At 42.7% G+C, this 19,213-nt stretch overlaps 2 protein-coding genes across 12 annotated transcripts; both read left to right on the plus strand.

Annotated features, from left to right (window-relative positions):
• The first annotated feature begins 2,463 nt into the window (after positions 1-2,463).
• LOC110524391 (ankyrin repeat domain-containing protein 29) lies at positions 2,464-9,970 on the plus strand. 10 transcript variants are annotated; one of them, XM_021603987.3, is made up of 10 exons: positions 2,464-2,556; positions 3,502-3,671; positions 4,118-4,216; positions 4,496-4,594; positions 4,800-4,898; positions 8,380-8,478; positions 8,644-8,742; positions 8,969-9,064; positions 9,232-9,330; positions 9,442-9,970. In XM_021603987.3, exons 3-10 carry the CDS (start codon positions 4,136-4,138, stop codon positions 9,523-9,525), a joined length of 756 nt encoding a protein of 251 aa, XP_021459662.1. In that variant the 5' UTR covers positions 2,464-2,556; positions 3,502-3,671; positions 4,118-4,135; the 3' UTR covers positions 9,526-9,970. The 10 variants fall into 10 exon arrangements, with proteins under 10 accessions (XP_021459662.1, XP_021459658.1, XP_021459660.1 ...); XM_021603983.3 differs by having other exon boundaries at positions 3,502-3,612; XM_021603985.3 differs by having other exon boundaries at positions 3,502-3,612; positions 4,529-4,594.
• Positions 9,971-10,053: 83 nt separating this feature from the next.
• On the plus strand, positions 10,054-18,770 carry LOC110524392 (vacuolar protein sorting-associated protein 4B). Of its 2 annotated transcripts, none has more exons than XM_021603989.3 (11): positions 10,054-10,765; positions 11,077-11,188; positions 12,867-13,017; positions 14,960-15,021; positions 15,189-15,308; positions 15,474-15,630; positions 15,788-15,936; positions 16,134-16,215; positions 16,422-16,641; positions 16,807-16,947; positions 17,321-18,770. In XM_021603989.3, exons 1-11 carry the CDS (start codon positions 10,745-10,747, stop codon positions 17,420-17,422), a joined length of 1,317 nt encoding a protein of 438 aa, XP_021459664.1. In that variant the 5' UTR covers positions 10,054-10,744; the 3' UTR covers positions 17,423-18,770. The 2 variants fall into 2 exon arrangements, with proteins under 2 accessions (XP_021459664.1, XP_090091784.1); XM_090235658.1 differs by having other exon boundaries at positions 10,548-10,765; positions 11,748-13,017.
• The last annotated feature ends 443 nt before the right edge of the window (positions 18,771-19,213 follow it).

Here is a 19,213-nt window from a genome sequence, read left to right on the forward strand (position 1 = left end):
TGGACACCAGGAATGATAGCTGCTGCCTTGGTAGCAGGAGAGCAGCTAATGGGGATCCTAATAAATACTAAAACATTATGCACCCTGATATTTTGGTGTCAGGCTGTGCTTTTGTGTAGGCCCAGGCACCCATTGCATCATTGAAGCTTGTGCTTATCTTCTGAATGACTAGCGTAGCCTGTGAAAGTCATGTTTCTTCTCCCAAAGTTCGTCACAAACTAATACTTTTGAAACAGTTGTGGCAGCAAAAGCTGCTTAATATGCAGGCATGCAGGGTAGCATGGGTCACAGTACAGACACTCTTGTAAGATCCGAGTACAGGTGTATGGCTGAGGACTGGATGGAGTCAAATAAGTTTATTCAACGCAATGAATGGATTAGCCATTAAGAAAACAGATAGATAATTAGTTAGGTAAATAATTAAGTAAACACAGTTCTTTCCTCAAACACAGATTCTGCTTGTAAATGCCTTATGTTTTATATTTATTTAACTAGGCAAATCAGTTAAGAGAAAACTATTATTTTCAATGACGACCTAGGAACAGTGCCTTGTTCAGGTGCAGAACAACAGATTTTTACCTTGTCGGCTCGGGGATTCGATCTTGCAACCTTTTGGTTACTAGCAACACATCTGCCACGCTGATCCTCAACACTGGAGCTCCCCAGGGGTGCGTGCTCAGTCCCCTCCTGTACTCCCTGTTCACCCACGACTGCATGGCCAGGCACGACTCCAACACCATCATTAAGTTTGCAGACGACACAACTGTGGTAGGCCTGATCATCGACAACGACGAGATGGAGGAGCATATAGGGAGGAGGTCAGAGACCTGGTGGGGTGGTGCCAGAATAACAACCTATACCTCAACGTAACCAAGACTAAGGAGATGATTGTGGACTACAGGAAAAGGAGGACCAAGCACGCCCCCATTCTCATCAGTGGGGCTGTAGTGAAGCAGGTTGAGAGCTTCTAGTTCCTTGGTGTCCACATCAACAACAAACTAGAATGGTCCAAACACACCAAGACAGTCGTGAAGAGGGCACGACAAAGCCTATTCCCCCTCAGGTAACTAAAAAGATTTGGCATGGGTCCTGAGATCCTCAAAAAGTTATACAGCTGCAACATCGAGAGCATCCTGACTGGTTGCATCACTGCCTGGTACGGCAATTGCTCGGCGTCTGACCACAAGGCACTTCAGAGGGTAGTGCGTACGGCCCAATACATCACTGGGGGTAAGTTGCCTGCCATCCAGGACCTCTACACCAGGCGGTGTCAGAGAAAGGCCCTAAAAATTGTCAAAGACCCCAGCCACCCCAACCATAGACTGTTCTCTCTACTACCGCTCTACTTCTCAACAGTTTTGACACCCAAGCCACAAGACTCCTGAACAGATAATCAAATGGCTACCCTGACTATTTGCATTGTTTGCCCCCCCAACCCCTCTTTTTAGCTGCTGCTACTTTCGGTTTATCTTATATGCACAGTCACTTTAACTATACATTCATGTACATGCTACCTCAATTGGGCCGACCAACCAGTGCTCCCGCACATTGGCTAACCGGGCTATCTGCATTGTGTCCCTCCAACCACCCACCAACCCCTCATTTACTCTACAGCTACTCTCTGATCATCATATTTGTATAGTCACTTTAACCATATCTACATGTACAAACTACCTCAATCAGCCTGAATAACCTGTGTCTGTATGTAGCCTCGCTATCTTTATAGCCTGTCTTTTTACTGTTGTTTTATTTCTTTACCTACCTATTGTTCACATAATACCTTTTTTTGCACTATTGGTTAGAGCCTGTAAGTAAGCATTTCACTATAATACCTGTTGTATTCGGCGCACGTGACAAATAAACTTTGATTTGATTTAGTCCAACGCTCTAACCACTAGGCTACCTGCCGTCCATTATAGCCTATATTAATGCAATGAATGGCTAAATATATAATTAGTCAGGAAAAGAATCCTACACTAACGTTACCTTGAATAGAACAAAACCTTGTGTCATATATAAAACAATAGCCTATGTTGCCTCAGTGTAAGCCAACTACTATCTTGGTGTTAATGTATATGACTACTACCCACAAAATGAAACTGTAACAGAATCAAACTCAATGCATTTGTTTAAACAAACGACTTCAATGAATTGATTCAGTGAGCAGACAGAGCGCCACACGGAATTGATTCAGTGAGTAGACAGAGCGCCACGCGGAATTGATTCAGTGAGTAGACAGAGCGCCACACGGAATTGATTCAGTGAGCAGACAGAGCACCACACGGAATTGAGTCAGTGAGCAGACAGAGCGCCATACGGAATTGAGTCAGTGAGCAGACAGCGCGCCAGTCTGTGTGGCTGGAGCGGCACTGCAGAGGATATACATAGGCTGCGTGTTGTTTTTCCTTCCGCGCGCCAACACCCCGGGAGAAGCCACAACAAATAGTCCAAACAAATACATTTTAGACAGTTATTATAGTAATATAAGGGCATCACAATTTTTTGCATACGCAAGAAAGATGAGTCACGAATGAGGTCTGCAGGATGTCGTTCAAGGTAATCTCCACATTTGCCTGATGTTCTGCATAGGCTACTCTAACCAAGCTTGAAATTAAAAGAGAGTAGCATAATCAACTCACTACGAATGTTAACTTTCTTTGCGGCCATCGCTCATAATGTGTTATGAATAGGTCTATGATGAAGAGTATGCGCGTGTAATCTGCAGGCGGCTTGCACGCAATAATTATGTATTTATGGAAATTAGATCTGCTGCTTGACCTTCAGTCAGAGTCCTGCCCTTTTGACCTGGCTAAGATTAGGTTGTCATGTCACTAGAGTAGAGTGACAGGTGTTGAGGTAGTTGATCATCATCTGGTCATGAACAGCCTACCATTGCAGACCATGCCCCACTCACATGCAGTATTTGGAAATATCCACCAGAAATGAGTAAATCCCAATTTCTATTAACTTTGAACTGTTTGGCCCCATTGAATTACAGTCAACTTACTGTTTCCATAAAGAGGCCTCATTATTGCAGTAGAGTATTCCATACTTATCTTTCAAACCATTTAACTGGACTTGGTCATTATTTGATTGACACATGATAAAATGTATTATTTTGTCTTGTCTGTGTTAGGTTTACACAGATTTATTTGGACCAATGTTGGTGGGTGGGAGCTAGACTGTTAGAGACCACACAACCAGACCAGAAACCATACAACCACATCATACACAATGCAAGAGCATAATCAATGTGTGTGCATGTGCAAAGAGCCTCTGTCCATATTGATTCATATTGATTGTGAACAGGAATTGCCTGACTGCAACTCATTTGAAATGGTTATGTCTATAACCGCCATTGTCTGATCAATACTAAACAAATTGCATGCCCAATTTGGAATTCTGAGATGATACTGCAGATCTGTTACCTTTTATTCTGATTACAGGTCTGTTTTCTGACACCAATGTCTAGTTGATGTATCATGTGTGTTTGTCCTGCAGAAGGAGACTCCCCTTGCTAACGCCGTGTTTTGGGCAGCTCGTAAGGGGAACTTGGCCCTGCTTCAATTACTGCTCAACAGTGGTCGTGTGGATGCCGACTGCAGAGACAGTGTACGGACACTGCATGCCCTGGTGGCTCAGCTGCACGCTTTACCCATAAACCACCTGTGGTAGGAGAGAAAGAGAGAGCTACAACCCTTCTGTCTGTCTGTCTCTGTGTGTGTGTGGATGTATACATGTCTTAATAATGTGTTGTAAGTCCACTTATGTGCTTGCTGTTTTCATGTGTGTCACATCTAATTGTTTATTGTTGCGTGGTATCTGAAATATAATGCTTTGTCGAGTCTCCGCTGACAAGTTCAACTATGTTTCAGCAACTTTCTCTAGCGATTATGGCATGTGAATGATTGGAAAGAGCATCAGGCAAGGAGTGTTATTTTGGAGGGGTGTGTGTGTAATTAGATTGTCTTGAGGAGAACCAAAACACTTGCAAAACTTTAAAAAACATGTGCACCATGTTTCTTTCCTGTGCAGTTTTAATGACGTGTAAACAAGGATCTGACTGGACTTAAGGACTGAGGTGTTGATTGATTGTGATGCCTCGATCTCTTTCCAGTTTGGCACCACAGCCCTGATGGTGGCGTCCTACAGCGGCCACTATGACTGTGCCAGGGAGCTGATCATGCAGGGAACTGACATTAACCTGCAGAGAGAGGTACGGTAGATGACCACTTTAGTACACTTTGCTGTCATTATAAGACTTACCTCGGTTTTAGTGTTGCTCGTTGATAAACTGCAACCTTCCACTTTTCCATAGAGTACACGTTGAAGTACATGGTTGAAACGGTCGGTGCATTATTGATGTTGCTTTGAGACTAATGTGGTCAAAGTAGAAATCAATAAGCAGTAAAGATGTTTTGAATCATTGCGAAAATGTGAACAGGTATGTCCGTTTAAGGTCTTTCTGACATTGAATGCATGTTTCTACCCTCAGACAGGCTCCACTGCCCTCTTCTTTGCTTCCCAGCAGGGACACAATGAAGTAGTGAAGCTGCTCTTTGAATTTGGTGGCTCAACTGAATTCCAGACAAAGGTATGCTGTGTCACCTACTTGGAGACAGAGAGGGAGAGAGAGAGAGGGAGATTACAGTGAGAGAGAGTCAGAGGACATCAGGGGGAGACGGACAGAATATACTGACAGCAGTGATCGAGTGTTTGATGCCTGCTGTGTTAAGTCATATTCCATGGGCCAGTCACTCCAGGATATGTGGCTAATCTGTATTCTCATGGTTTGGCAGGACGGTGGCACAGCCCTCTCTGCAGCCTGCCAGTATGGCCACTCTAAGGTGGTGGACACTCTGCTGAAGAACGGCGCCAATGTCCATGATCAGCTGCATGTGAGCATCCCTAACACCTCTCACACACTGTCTGTTCTTTTCCACCACTCCTTTTCCCTGCAGAACCCCACTGACAGTGTCCACTGCTGTAGTTCACAAAACAACAAAATCACACACACTCATGTTACCGCTGAGTCAGACATGATATCCATTTTGTTTTATGCACTGTTAGGGCTGGGTGAAATGGTCAAAATATCACATTACAATATTTTCAAAATGGTTGATGGTATTTGAGTTTACATTTAGCTAGCTAACAATAAGAAATGAAATATAATAATACAAACATAAAGTAAATGGCAGTAGAATATAAACATTTTAGCATAAGTATAATACAGGAAGGCACAATTTATAGTCCATACGGGGCATTCGGAAAGTATTCAGACCCCTTGAATTTTCTACATGTTGTTACTCTACAGCCTAATGGATTAAATTCAATGTTTTCCTCATCAATCTACACACAATACCCCACAATGACAAAGAGAAAACAGGTTTTTATAAATGTATAAAAAATAAAACACAGAAATACCTTATTTACATAAGTATTGAGATACAGTGGGGCAAAAAAGTATTTAGTCAGCCACCAATTGTGCAAGTTATCCCACTTAAAAAGATGAGAGGCCTGTAATTTTCATCATAGGTACACTTCAACTATGACAGACAAAATTAGATTTTTTTTCTCCAGAAAATCACATTGTAATATTTTTTATGAATTTATTTGCAAATTATGATGGAAAATAAGTATTTGGTCAATAACAAAAGTTTCTCAATACTTTGTTATATACCCTTTGTTGGCAATGACAGAGGTCAAATGTTTTCTGTAAGTCTTCACAAGGTTTTCACACACTGTTGCTGGTATTTTGGCCCATTCCTCCATGCAGATCTCCTCTAGAGCAGTGATGTTTTGGGGCTGTTGCTGGGCAACACGGACTTTCAACTCCCTCCAAAGATTTTATATGGGGTTGAGATCTGGAGACTGGCTAGGCCACTCCAGGACCTTGAAATGCTTCTTACGAAGCCACTCCTTCGTTGCCCGTGCGGTGTGTTTGGGATCATTGTCATGCTGAAAGACCCAGCCACGTTTCATCTTCAATGCCCTTGCTGATGGAAGGAGGTTTTCACTCAAAATCTCACGATACATGACCCCATTCATTCTTTCCTTTACACGGATCAGTCGTCTTGGTCCCTTTGCAGAAAAACAGCCCCAAAGCATGATGTTTCCACCCCCATGCTTCACAGTAGGTATGGTGTTCTTTGGATGCAACTCAGCATTCTTTGTCCTCCAAACACGACGAGTTGAGTTTTTACCAAAAAGTTATATTTTGGTTTCATCTGACATTCTCCCAATCTTCTTCTGGATCATCCAAATGCTCTCTAGCAAACTTCAGACTGGCCTGGACATGTACTGGCTTAAGCAGGGGGACACGTCTGGCACTGCAGGATTTGAGTCCCTGGCGGCGTAGTGTGTTACTGATGGTAGGCTTTGTTACTTTGGTCCCAGCTCTCTGCAGGTCATTCACTAGGTCCCCCCGTGTGGTTCTGGGATTTTTGCTCACCATTTTTGTGATCATTTTGACCCCACGGGGTGAGATCTTGCGTGGAGCCCCAGATCGAGGGAGATTATCAGTGGTCTTGTATGTCTTCCATTTCCTAATAATTACTCCCACAGTTGATTTATTCAAACCAAGCTGCTTACCTATTGCAGATTCAGTCTTCCCAGCCTGGTGCAGGTCTACCATTTAGTTTCTGGTGTCCTTTGACAGCTCTTTGGTCTTGGCCATAGTGCAGTTTGGAGTGTGACTGTTTGAGGTTGTGGACAGGTGTCTTTTATACCGATAACAAGTTTAAACAGGTGCCATTAATATAGGTAACGAGTGGAGGACAGAGGAGCCTCTTAAAAGAAGAAGTTACAGGTCTGTGAGAGCCAGAAATCTTGCTTGTTTGTTATTGACCAAATACTTATTTTCCACCATAATTTGCAAATAAATTCATAAAAATCCTACAATGCGATTTTCTGGATTTTTTTCCTCATTTTGTCTGTCATAGTTGAAGTGTACCTATGATGAAAATTACAGCCCTCTCATCTTTTTAAGTGGGAGAACTTGCACAATTGGTGGCTGACTAAATACTTTTTTGCCCCACTGTAAGTATGAGACTACAAATTGAGCTCAGGTGCATCCTGTTTCCATTGATCCTCCTTGAGATTTCTACAACTTGATTGGAGTCCACCTGTGGTAAATTCAATTTATTGGACATGATTTGGAAAGGCACACACTGGCCTATATAAGGTTTCACAGTTGACAGTAACCTGTTAAAGCAAAAACCAAGCCATGAGGTCGAAGGAATTGTCCGTAGAGCTCAGAGACAGGATTGTGTCGAGGTGCTGTCCTGGGGAAGGGTACAAAAAAACAATATGCAGCATTGAAGGTCCCCAAGAACTCAGTGGCCTCCATTATTCTTAAATGTAAGATGTGTGGAACCACCAAGACTCTTCCTAGAGCTGGCCGACAGGCTACACTGAGCAATCGGGGGAGAAGGGACTTGGTCAGGGAGGTGACCAAGAACCCAATGCTTACTCTGACAGAGCTCCAGAGTTCCTCTGTGGAGATGGGAGAACCTTCCAGAAGGACAACCATCTCTGCAGCACTCCACCAATCAGGCCTTTATGGTAGAGTGGCCGGACAGAAGCCAATCCTCAGTAAAAGGCATAACCCGCTTGGAGTTTGCCAAAAGGCACCTAAACAAGATTCTCTGGTCTGATAAAAACAAGATTAAACTCTTTGGCCTGAATGCCAAGCTTCACGTCTGGAGGAAACCTGCTACCATCCCTATGGTGAAGCATGCTGGTGGCAGCATCATGCTGTGGGGATGTTTTTCAGGGCAGGGGCTGGGAGACTAGTCAGGATCGAGAGAAAGATGAGCGGAGCAAAGTAGGTCCTCAGACTGGGGCGACGGTTCCACTTTCAACAGGACAACTACCCTAAGCACACAGTCAAGACAACGCAGGAGTGGCTTCTGGACATGTCTCTGAATGGCCCAGACAGATTCTGGACTTGAACCCGATTTAACATTTCTGGAGAGACCTGAAAATAACTCTGCAGTGACACTCCCCATCCAATCTGACAGAGCTTGAGAGGATCTGCAGAGAAAAATGGGAGAAACTCCCCAAATACAGGTGTGCGAAGCTTGTAGCATCATACCCAAGAAGACTTGAGGCTGTAATCGCTGCCAAAGGTGCTTCAACAAAGTACTGAGTAAAGGTTCTGAATACTTATGTAAATGTGATATTTACATTTTTTTTATTGATGAGGAAAAACCACTATTTAATACATTTTAGAATAAGGCTGTAACGTAACAAAATGTGGAAAAAGTCAAGGGATCTGAATACTTTCCGAAAGCACTGTTTTTCATAGGACAAGCCATACAGTGCATCGCTTTGTCATTTACTTTTCTGATGTGACATGTTTCTAATATCATGTTTTAGGATGGTGCCACTCCACTCTTCCTTGCTTCACAGGAGGGTCATGTGACTGTCATACGTCAACTTCTGTCATCTGGAGCCAAAGTTAACCACCCTAGGGAAGTGAGGCCACACTCCCATACAATAATAGAGGACCTCAATAGAGGGACTGACATCTTCATCTCTTGTCTCACCCTCTTCCTCCTTTTATTTTATCTCCATGTAACTTTTCTCCCCTTCTGTTCCTCCTCACTCCACTCCCTACCGTACCCCCCCCCCCCTCTCCAGGATGGCACAGCCCCCCTGTGGATGGCAGCCCAGATGGGACACAGTGAAGTAGTGAAGGTTTTACTTCTGCGTGGTGCAGATCGGGATGCTGACAGAAAAGTATGTAGTCCTTTAGCAACCCAGTCAGTGCCCAGTGGGTTGACGAAGACCAGATGATATTCCTCCATGTGGTTGCTTTATCTTTCAAATCCTCTTTCAGGGTTTACTCGTGGAAAATACATTAAAAAATACATGAATATATTAAATCAAGTCATTTATTTAAATGACTTTCTTTGTGTAAGTTTTGAAATGTTAATGTATCTTGTTTCTTTTGATCTCATTGAAGGACGGGTCAACTGCACTATTCAAGGCAGCTTTCAAAGGACACAACGCTGTCATTGAGGAGCTCCTCAAGTTCTCCCCTTCATTGGGCCTTCTCAAGGTAGGACAGATCAAGATAAAGCTTGCGCTTTGGCATCTCCTGACTTGCCATAAGTAGTTTTTATTCAGAAGTATATTGTGAGACATTGTATTGTAAAACATTTGCAGTATTTTAGTGATAAGAAACCGCTGTTAGTTACAAGTGTCTTAACTGTTTCATATTTCCAGAATGGTTCCACAGCCCTCCACGCTGCTGTCATGGGTGACAATCATAAAAGTGTAAACCTTCTGCTGGGGGCCAACGCAGACCCCACACTACCCAACAAGGTACATCACTGTAATGTGAGCTAGGGATAAGAAGGAAAGCAGAAGAGGATGCATTTCAGGATGTCTTTCAGGTTGATCATTTTTTCATGACTGGTTATTTTTTCTTTGCAGAACAATGAACTGCCAGCAGATCTTACAAAGAGCAATCGCATCCTGAGGGCTCTGCGACCGCACATCTTAAATGGAAGTAGTTGATGACAACCCTAGTTGTCCATGGTTAGACCATGACCGCAAACCTTAGACTATGGTTGTTTTATGGAGAGAAATGCACTGAGGGCTCCGAACAACAGAGAACAAACCATCAGGATTCAGTCACACAACAATAATATTAATATGGTGCTTGTTTTCAATTACAGCTTCAGACAATGTTATTTGGAGTAACCATAACTGGATATAGCTAAAAGGATGGTTATATATGTAGCCTACTACAAAAATGTATCCGTTTGTGGCAATAGTTATTTTGCCATGCGTGCCCTTACCTTTGAGGTGTTGTTATAACTTTGCTGTATAGTTTCTGTTTATAAAACGTTTTATCCCTGGTGCTGTAATATTTCTAAATATTTAGCCTTTTTTTTCTTCCATATTAATAAATGTAAACTGTAAATGTGTTAAATAAAATAGGAATGTGAAATAACTGTCATATTTTGTCCTGTGACTCATTAAATAACATGTTTTGGGTCAGCCTTTGGAATCACTTCAATTGCCCTGGGGGGTACGAACAAAGGATCCGATTCGGGAAAGCTGTATTCCTGGTCGTAATGCTGGTGAGTTACTGCCGCTCTGATATCCAAAAGTTATTCTCAGCTGTATGTAATAAAACAAAATATTTTCTGGCCTAATAATATAAGAAATAACACCCAAAAAAATGAGGGCCTAGGGGCTAGAAGCACGGCTGCCCTCTGTGCCATTTTCTTCTGGTGCCAGGAAAATAACCTCTTACTCAATGTCAACAAAACAAAGGAGATGATCGTGGACTTCAGGAAACTGCAGAGGGAGTGTCCCCCTATCCACATTGACGAGATCGCAGAGGAGAAGGTGGAAAACTTCAAGTTCCTCAGCGTACACATCACTGACAAACTGAAATGGTCCACCCATACAAACAGTGTGGTGAAGAAGGAGCAACAACGCCACTTCAACCTCAGGAGGCTGAAGAAATTTGTCTTGGCACCTATAACCCTCAAGGGTCAGAAAAAGCTTTTACTCGTCTCCTTTCTGTTGCTGTCACGTGTACATCCATAGGCGGAAGTGACACTCGACATCTTGATGCGGAAGAGATTCCGAACAATTGAAGATTTCACCAAAATGATAACAAAACACTAACCAGAACTAATAACGTCGTGTTGTAGCTATTGTACGTTGATCTATTGAGACTAGAGTAAAGTTTTATTTTGGCAATTGTACGTATCCAGCAACCATGGCTAATAACAATTTACAGGTGAGTGAGTGTCCAGCCAGGACAACAACAAACGAAATTAGCCAGCTAGCTAGGCTTGCTAGCTAACACTGTATTCAAGTCTACTGTTGTTTCGGATGGCGTTAATCCTTAGATTTGTCTAGTAAATATGACTCTTGACGCGGGTGCGTACGTATGTGAGAAATGTTTCATTATTTACTCATTTCATTTTGACATACCATTCTAAAATAAACTACACCAAATGACAGTGATATCTGGCAGAACAACATGCTAATGCCCTTCCCTCTTTTGTTATGGCGCTTCTATAACATTGCCCATGCATTGTGTTACAGAAAGCCATAGATCTTGCAAGCAAGGCTGCAGAGGAGGACAAAGCTAAAAACTATGAGGAAGCTCTCCGGTTGTACCAGCATTCTATTCAGTACTTCCTTCATGTTGTGAAGTGTGAGTTGTCTTATATCTAAGTTCCACTTGCTGTTTACAAGTCTTAATTTGAGAAATACACTGCAAACACAGAACATCCACATACATTGTTATTCTATTCACTTTAATTTGGTAATATACACTCACATGCCAGTTTATTAGGTACACCCATGTAGTATTGGGTCGGACCCCCCTTTGCCTTCAGAACAGCCTGAATTATTCGGGGAATTCTACAAGGTGTTGGAAATGTTCCACAAGAATGTTGATCCATGCTGACACGACGGCATCATGCAGTTGCTGCAGATTGGACTTTGCGTCACCATGGACCAACATCCCTGTGGAACATTTCCGACATCTGGAGGCAAAGGGGTGTCCGAATCGGTCTAGGTGGATACATTCATGCTGCGAGCAGCCCATTCCATCTAATCTCAAAGATGCTCTATTGGGTTGACGTCTGGGGACTGTGCAGGCCACTCAAGTAAACTGAATGTGATGTCATGTTTCAAGCAGTGTTTTTCCACTACTCATTTCTCGTGTTGGTGATCACGTGCCCACTGGATACGTTTCTTCTTGTTTTTAGCTGGTAGGAGTGGAATCCTCTGTGGTAGTCTGCTGCAATGGCCCATCCGTGACAAAGATTGACGAGTTGTGCGTTCCGAGATGCCACCAGAGACTGTACACCACTTTTGCACTGCGCTGTTATTTGTCTGTTTGTGGGCCTCCTGTTAGCTTGCACAATTCTTGCCATTCTCCTTCAACCTCATCAACAAGCTGTTTTAGCCCACAGGACTGCCACTGGATGTTTTTTGTTTGTCGCACTATTCTCGGTTAACCTGCACTGTCGTGCGTGAAAAGCCCAGCAGGGCAGTCGTTTCTGAAATGCTGGGTCCGGCACGCCTAACACAGATGATCATACACCGATAACACCACGCTGCAAGTTCCTTAGATCACTAGTTTTGCCCATTCTTTTTATTTTAATTTTACCCCCTTTTCTCCCCGATTTCGTGGTATCCAATTGTTAGTAGTTACTATCTTGTCTCATCGCTACAACTCCCGTACGGGCTCGGGAGAGATGAAGGTCGAAAGCCATGCGTCCTCCGAAACACAACCCAACCAAGACGCACTGCTTATTAACACAGTGTGCATCCAACCCAGAAGCCAGCCGCACCAATGTGTCGGAGGAAACACCGTGCACCTGGCGACCTGGTTAGCGTAAGGATATCCCTACCGGCCAAACCCTCCCTAACCCGGACGACGCTAGGCCAATTGTGCGTCGCCCCACGGACCTCCCAGTCGAGGCCAGCTGTGACAGCGCCTGGGCACGAACAGCTAGCACTGCGCCACCCGGGAGGCCCAGTTTTGCCCATTCTAACGTTCAATCAAACTAACTGAATGCCTCAATGCGTGTCTGCCTGCTTTATATAGAAAGCCACGACAATCACTGTCTGTAGGAGCAAACCATTTTTGTGAATGGGGTGATGAAGCTAATAAACTGGCCGGTGAGTGTATGTGTTCACCTTTGATCTTAAAGTTTGGAATGAACTTGGAATGACCACAGGAGGACCTCTGGGTAAACATAAATCATTTCTTAAAGAAACTGTTTTAAAAGTTTTCACTTTCACATTAAATGCCCGAAGTGTGAGGTGACTTGGGGCATAATGTGATGTGACAACCTGTGGTCCATTTCCTTTTCCTATAGATGAGGCCCAGGGAGACAAGGCCAAGCAAAGCATCAGGGCAAAGTGTGCAGAGTACCTGGACCGAGCAGAGAAGCTGAAGGAATACCTTAAGAAGAAGGAGAAGGCTCCTCCAGCCAAGCCTGTCAAAGAGTCTGGGTCTGATGACAAAGGGTGAATAGGGCTGTGGTGGTCATGAAATTATGTCCGCCGGTTATTGTCGTGCAAAAGTCTGCCGGTCTCACGGTAATTGGCCGTTAATTAACATAGGATTAGCATTTCCAGGCCTCCATGCATACAAGCCACAGATGTGTGCTTTTGTAACATCTACTTTAAAATAAAAAAAAGTATAATAAATCAACTTAATATACAATAAATCCATTATTTATTTTAGTCAGGTTTAAAGAAACAATATGATATGAAGTAAATGTATTTCAAAAGAACGGAATATGAGTTGGTCTACTGGCCTACAATGTAATCTTGTCTTTACTAATATGTAAAACTAGTTTTGATTTAGAATGGCACATTTTCAAATGGGCAGAAAAAGGGAAAAAAGACATGGCGAACATAGGCCGCACGCTTTCCCAACGGTTCGTTTTGTAGGCTACTTTGTTTTTTATAATGGAGTATGTGCTTGATATGAGCAGCTGGGAAATAAGAGAACACTTATTTCACTCCACGCATCAACCCCTGTTTGAAGTATGTGGACACCTGCTTGTCGAACATCTCATTCCAAAATCATGGGCATTCATTTGCTACTATAACAGCCTCTACTCTTCTGGGAAGGGTTTCTACTAGATGTTGGAAAATTGCTGCGGGGACTTGCTTCCATTCAGCCAGATCGGGCACTAATGTTGGGTGATTAGGCCTGGTGTGCAGTTGGCGTACCAATTCATCCCAAAGGTGTTCGATGGGGTTGAGGTCAGGGCTCTGCAGGGCAGTCAAGTTCTTCCACACTGATTTTGACAAACCATTTCTGTATGGACCTCGCTTTGTGCACGGAGGCATTGTCATGCTGAAATAGGAAAGGGCCTTCCCCAAACTGTTGCCACAAAGTTGGAAGCACAGAATCGTCTAGAATGTCATTGTATACTGTAGCTTTAAGATTTCCCTCAACTGGAACTAAGGGACCTAGCCCGAACCATGAAAAACAACCCCAGACCATTATTCCTCCTACACCAAACTTTAAAGTTGGCACTAAGAATTGGGGCAGGTAGTGTTCTCTTGGCGTCCGCCAAACCCAGATTCATCTGTCGGACTGCCAGATGGTGAAGCAAGATTCATCACTCCAGAGAATGCGTTTCCACTGCTCCAGAGTCCAATGGCGGCGAGCTTTACACCACTCCAGCCGACGCTTGGCATTGCGCATGGTGGTCATAGGCTTGTGTGTGGCCATGGAAGCCCATTTCATGAAGCTCCTGATGAACAGTTATTGTGCTGATGTTTTTTTTCCAGAGGCAGTTTGGAACTCTGTAGTGACTGTTGCAACCGAGGACATGCGATTTTTACGCGTTAAACGCTTCATCACTCGGCGTTCCCATTGTATGAGCTTGTGTGGCCTACCACTTCGCGGCTGAGGCGTTGTTGGTCTTAGACGTTTCCACTTCACAATAACAGCACTTACAGTTGAGCGGGGCAGCTCTAGCAGGGTAGAAATTGACAAACTAGCTTGTTGGAAAGGTGGCGTCCTATGACGGTGCCACGTTGAAAGTAATTGAGCTCTTCAGTAAGGCCATTCTACTGCCAATGTTTGTCTATGGAGATTGCATGGCGGTGTGCTCAATTTGATATACCTGTCAGCAACGGATGTGGTCCAAATAGCCAAATCCACTAATGTTGTATATACGGTGTAGTTAGCAAGTTGAGTACTACCAAAAAATGTGCAGAGTCATAAAAGGAGATTTACTGCGGTCATGACTCATGATTGCCAATGTGGCGGTACTATGGTCACCACAACAGCCCTAAGTGAGCATAATGAATCCTGAGATGCGTTATAATCCTCACCAATCCTTCATTTGGTTCTGATTCTTTAGTCTTTTGGACTGTTTATATAATTTTTGTGTGGCCTCCTTATCAGTACAGTGAGGTCAAAACGACTTTGCTATGTCTTTTGCAGGAATGAGAGTGATGAAGGTGAAGGTGACCCAGAGAAAAAGAAGTTCCAAAATCAACTCTCGGGTGAGTTATAGCATCAGCTACTTCCCTTTTCAGCATTTTTTGTGAGGCTCATACAAGCTTTAATGTTGCCTTTTGACACTGAATCTGCATTTGATTTGTATGAAAAAAATGTATATACGTCGTACTACATTTCACCCACTTCTATCTATCTACTATATGTCTTACAGGTGCCATCGTCATGGAAAAGCCAAACATCAAGTGGAGTGACGTAGCTGGGCTTGAGGGTGCAAAAGAGGCCCTTAAAGAAGCTGTCATCTTGCCCATCAAATTTCCTCACCTCTTCACAGGTATGGATTATGTAATTCAATCAACACATAACATTCTAGATAATAACGCATGTATTGTGACTTGCAGCAATGCATCTGAAGAGTAAATAGTTTGTCTTGGATAGTATTAACTATAGAAGTCATGTAATTAAAGAATACATGAGTATGTTTGTCTTTGGTGTCCAGGAAAGCGGACTCCATGGAGAGGGATCTTGCTCTTTGGCCCTCCTGGTACAGGAAAGTCTTACCTGGCCAAGGCTGTGGCCACAGAAGCCAACAACTCCACCTTCTTCTCTATCTCCTCATCTGACCTGGTGTCAAAGTGGCTGGGGGAAAGTGAAAAGTGAGTGATGGGGCAAAGAGGATGGGCTATGCAATCAAATCAAAATAGTATATGAAGGATATTGCTCATACATACCCATCTCTATCCTCCTCTTCATTCTTCTCCCACACCATCCATTGGTCTCCTATTTACTTGCCGCCACTCTTTCTGTCATCAGGTTGGTGAAGAATCTGTTTAGCCTAGCCAGGGAGAACAAGCCCTCCATCATCTTCATCGATGAGATAGACTCTCTGTGTGGCTCCAGGAGTGAGAACGAGAGTGAAGCAGCCCGCCGCATCAAGACTGAGTTCCTGGTCCAGATGCAGGGTGAGAGTTTACGCCAAGCTTGGCCTCAGATCCTGTTTACCTTGTACCTTGAGTAGTGACACAACTGCTTTGTCCACTGTGTCGTTTAGCACTGAACCTTTTTCTTTCTAAGGTATCACCAAAACGACACATTTTTTGGCTTTCCATTTGACTGGACCAGCTGTATATTTTAAAGTGTTTTCTCTCTCTTCTCCCAGGTGTTGGAAATGACAATGATGGAGTCCTGGTTCTAGGAGCCACAAACATCCCCTGGACATTGGACTCTGCTATTAGGAGAAGGTCTGTGTATATTTATCTTTTGATGATCTCAAGTCCTTTATGTTATTGTAAAGATGTATTATTCCTTGGATATTTACCCATTGACTCTTGTTAGACAGATTGTTAAAGATTAGAACTAAAGAATGAGATTCCCTCCTGTCACTTGATGCATCACCATATGTCATTCCCGTATTAGATATCACAGCTGTCGTGTTTCTGTGCCTCAGGTTTGAGAAGCGGATCTACATCCCTCTGCCTGAGGAGCACGCCCGCTCCTTCATGTTCAAGCTACATCTAGGCTCCACCCCCAGTGAGCTCATTGAATCAGACTATGTGACCCTTGGTAAGAAGACAGAAGGCTACTCTGGAGCTGACATCAGCGTCATCGTGAGGGACGCCCTCATGCAGCCAGTCAGGAAAGTGCAGTCGGCCACTCACTTCAAACGGGTAAGTGACATTCAACAGAGGCGGGGCTCAACTAGGTGCAGCAAATCTTAATTGATTTAATTTTCAGCATCTAATAGTTTTGAAGGAAGCATTGAATGCTCTGTCAATGAAACGTCAGTAATCACAAATCCAGTTCCGTCCATGTCTTCTCCTGCATACACCCAGGTCCAAGGATCGTCATGGAACCATCCCAACCTCGTGGTAGACGACCTCCTGACCCCATGCTCACCAGGAGATCCAGACGCCATAGAGATGACCTGGATGGATGTTAATGGGGAGAAACTCATGGAGCCTGTTGTTTGCATGGTGAGAAGAACCCCAAAAACATATCTTTTTTTGAATATGAGGGAACAAGTATGTGATGCTATCTGATTGGACTGGGATGATACCTGTATCGTGATTCTCGTTAGTATCGTGGCAAGGAAACAAAACATGAAGCGGATGTAACTTTTTGGGGGGGAAACAGCCCTAATGTTGGGAACAAACATCATTATGTTGTCATCCAGAGTCACATTTTAGTTATGTTCCAAGCTATATCACACTATTTTACATACAGCAGGTTTTTAATATCCAAACAAAGATTGTTTGATCTGCTTCGCATTTTCATTTTTGCAAAAATATTGAGATACTGGTATCGTCCCAGCCCTACTAATTGACCTTTGTGATGTGCTGTTTACAGGCTGATATGCTGAGGTCACTGCACAACACCAAGCCAACCGTGAACGAGCAGGACTTGGATAAACTCAAGAAGTTCACAGAGGACTTTGGTCAGGAAGGCTAACACTCAACCAGATAATGCAAACCCAACTTTCCTTTCTCTTGTCCTTTTCCTCCACTGGTTCTCAGGCTTGTATTTACTATTCTACTTTCTCTCCAAGTTACAAAGGGGTTTCATGTATGTTGATTTGTTTGCTTATTCTGCTAATACATACCCATAGTACATTACTTTTTTCTTTTTTTTACGAAGCCAGATAAGGTTGACTAATGTTTAAGATGGTGATGGTCTCAAAGAATATGGATTCAAGCAATGTATTCAGAATGTATGCTTTAAAACACTAAAGTGTCTGTTTTTGCCTTGATGGCATCAAACTAACAATGCATGGTGCATTACAGCAAACTCCTCCAAAAGGCCTTTACTCCTTGAAGTACATCTATGACTTGACAAGATAGATGAGGATTGCAGGTTTTGTTGTACTGTATGGTGTTAGGACCTAGTTAGTTTACTTGACTAGGACCTAGTTAAACTTGAACTTTAACTAGGACCTAGTTAAGTTTTTATTTATTTATTCATGTTGTATCCAAGAACGGCTAAGTCTGTAACGTTCACTCTGTGTTGGTGGAGTAGCACTCATTGAAGCGGACCATATCATGATTAAATATCAGCAACTTTAATTTGATTTCAACTTCCTTTCATTGTCTTTTTTTGTACAATATTCATATTATTTTGCTGTAGGCTGTTTTTGAAAGAAGGCATTAGTCTGAGTTCCTTGCTGTTCAACAGCAAGTAAAAGTACTTTGGGATGGGTGGGTGGGGCTATGTTATAATGAAATAAAACCCAATGATTGATCTGAAAGATGAATCAGTAATTGAGTGTGCAATAATGTTTGGTCATTTTTTTAACCTGTAGCCCTTCAATTGTACTTCATACATTTTTGCCCACTTCAAATGTTTTGTACAAGTTGTGCCTTGAAAGAGAATCAATGTATATCCTCTCTCACTTACTACTAAAGCCGATGAAACTTCAGACACCCTATGAAAGAGACACATATTCAGACAGTTACTTACTTATGATTGTATACAGTTCTTTCTATAACCTGACTTAACACAAAAAATGCTATAAATCTCAATGTACAGTATAGTCATTCATTCTCATTTGAGCTGTTCACAAATATTGTCTGGTCACTGGGATGAGATTAGTGTAGCGTTGAACAATGCTGAGAAGGGAGGGGTTTTTCTTCATAAAAGAAGAATGGTCATTATGTTTTCTTTTGAAAATACTGTTAACATCTATGGCTGTGGGGTTTCCTTAGAAATATATATTCAGGTTTTTTTTTCTGGGATGTTCCAGAGGTATCCAGTTGTGTTCTAATCTTGGTGTATATGTAAATAAAAATATTACTTATTGAAATTACTGATGTTTGGTTTTACTTTACACATCTTTGGATGGTTGTATATTTCAATACACTACCGTTCAAAAGTTTAGGGTCACTTTTCAATTTTCTTGTTTTTGAAAGAAAAACACATTTTTTGTCCATTTAAAATAACATCAAATTGATCCGAAATACAGTGTAGACATTGTTAATGTTGTAAATGACTATTGTAGCTGGAAACGGCAGATTTTTAAAATGGAATACCTACATAGGTGTACAGAGGCCCATTGTCAGCAACCATCACTCCTGTGTTCCAATAGCACATTGTGTTAGCTAATCCAAGTTTATCATTTTAAAAGGCTAATTGATCATTAGAAAACTCTTTTGCAATTGTTAGCACAGCTGAAAACTGTTGTCTGATTAAAGAGGCAATACAACTGGCCTTTAGACTAGTTGAGTATCTGGAGCATCAGCATTTGTG

The sequence above is a fragment of the Oncorhynchus mykiss genome, chromosome 5 (assembly GCF_057628025.1).
Source record: "Oncorhynchus mykiss isolate SJ-2025 chromosome 5, ASM5762802v1, whole genome shotgun sequence".
NCBI classification, from domain to species: domain Eukaryota; kingdom Metazoa; phylum Chordata; class Actinopteri; order Salmoniformes; family Salmonidae; genus Oncorhynchus; species Oncorhynchus mykiss.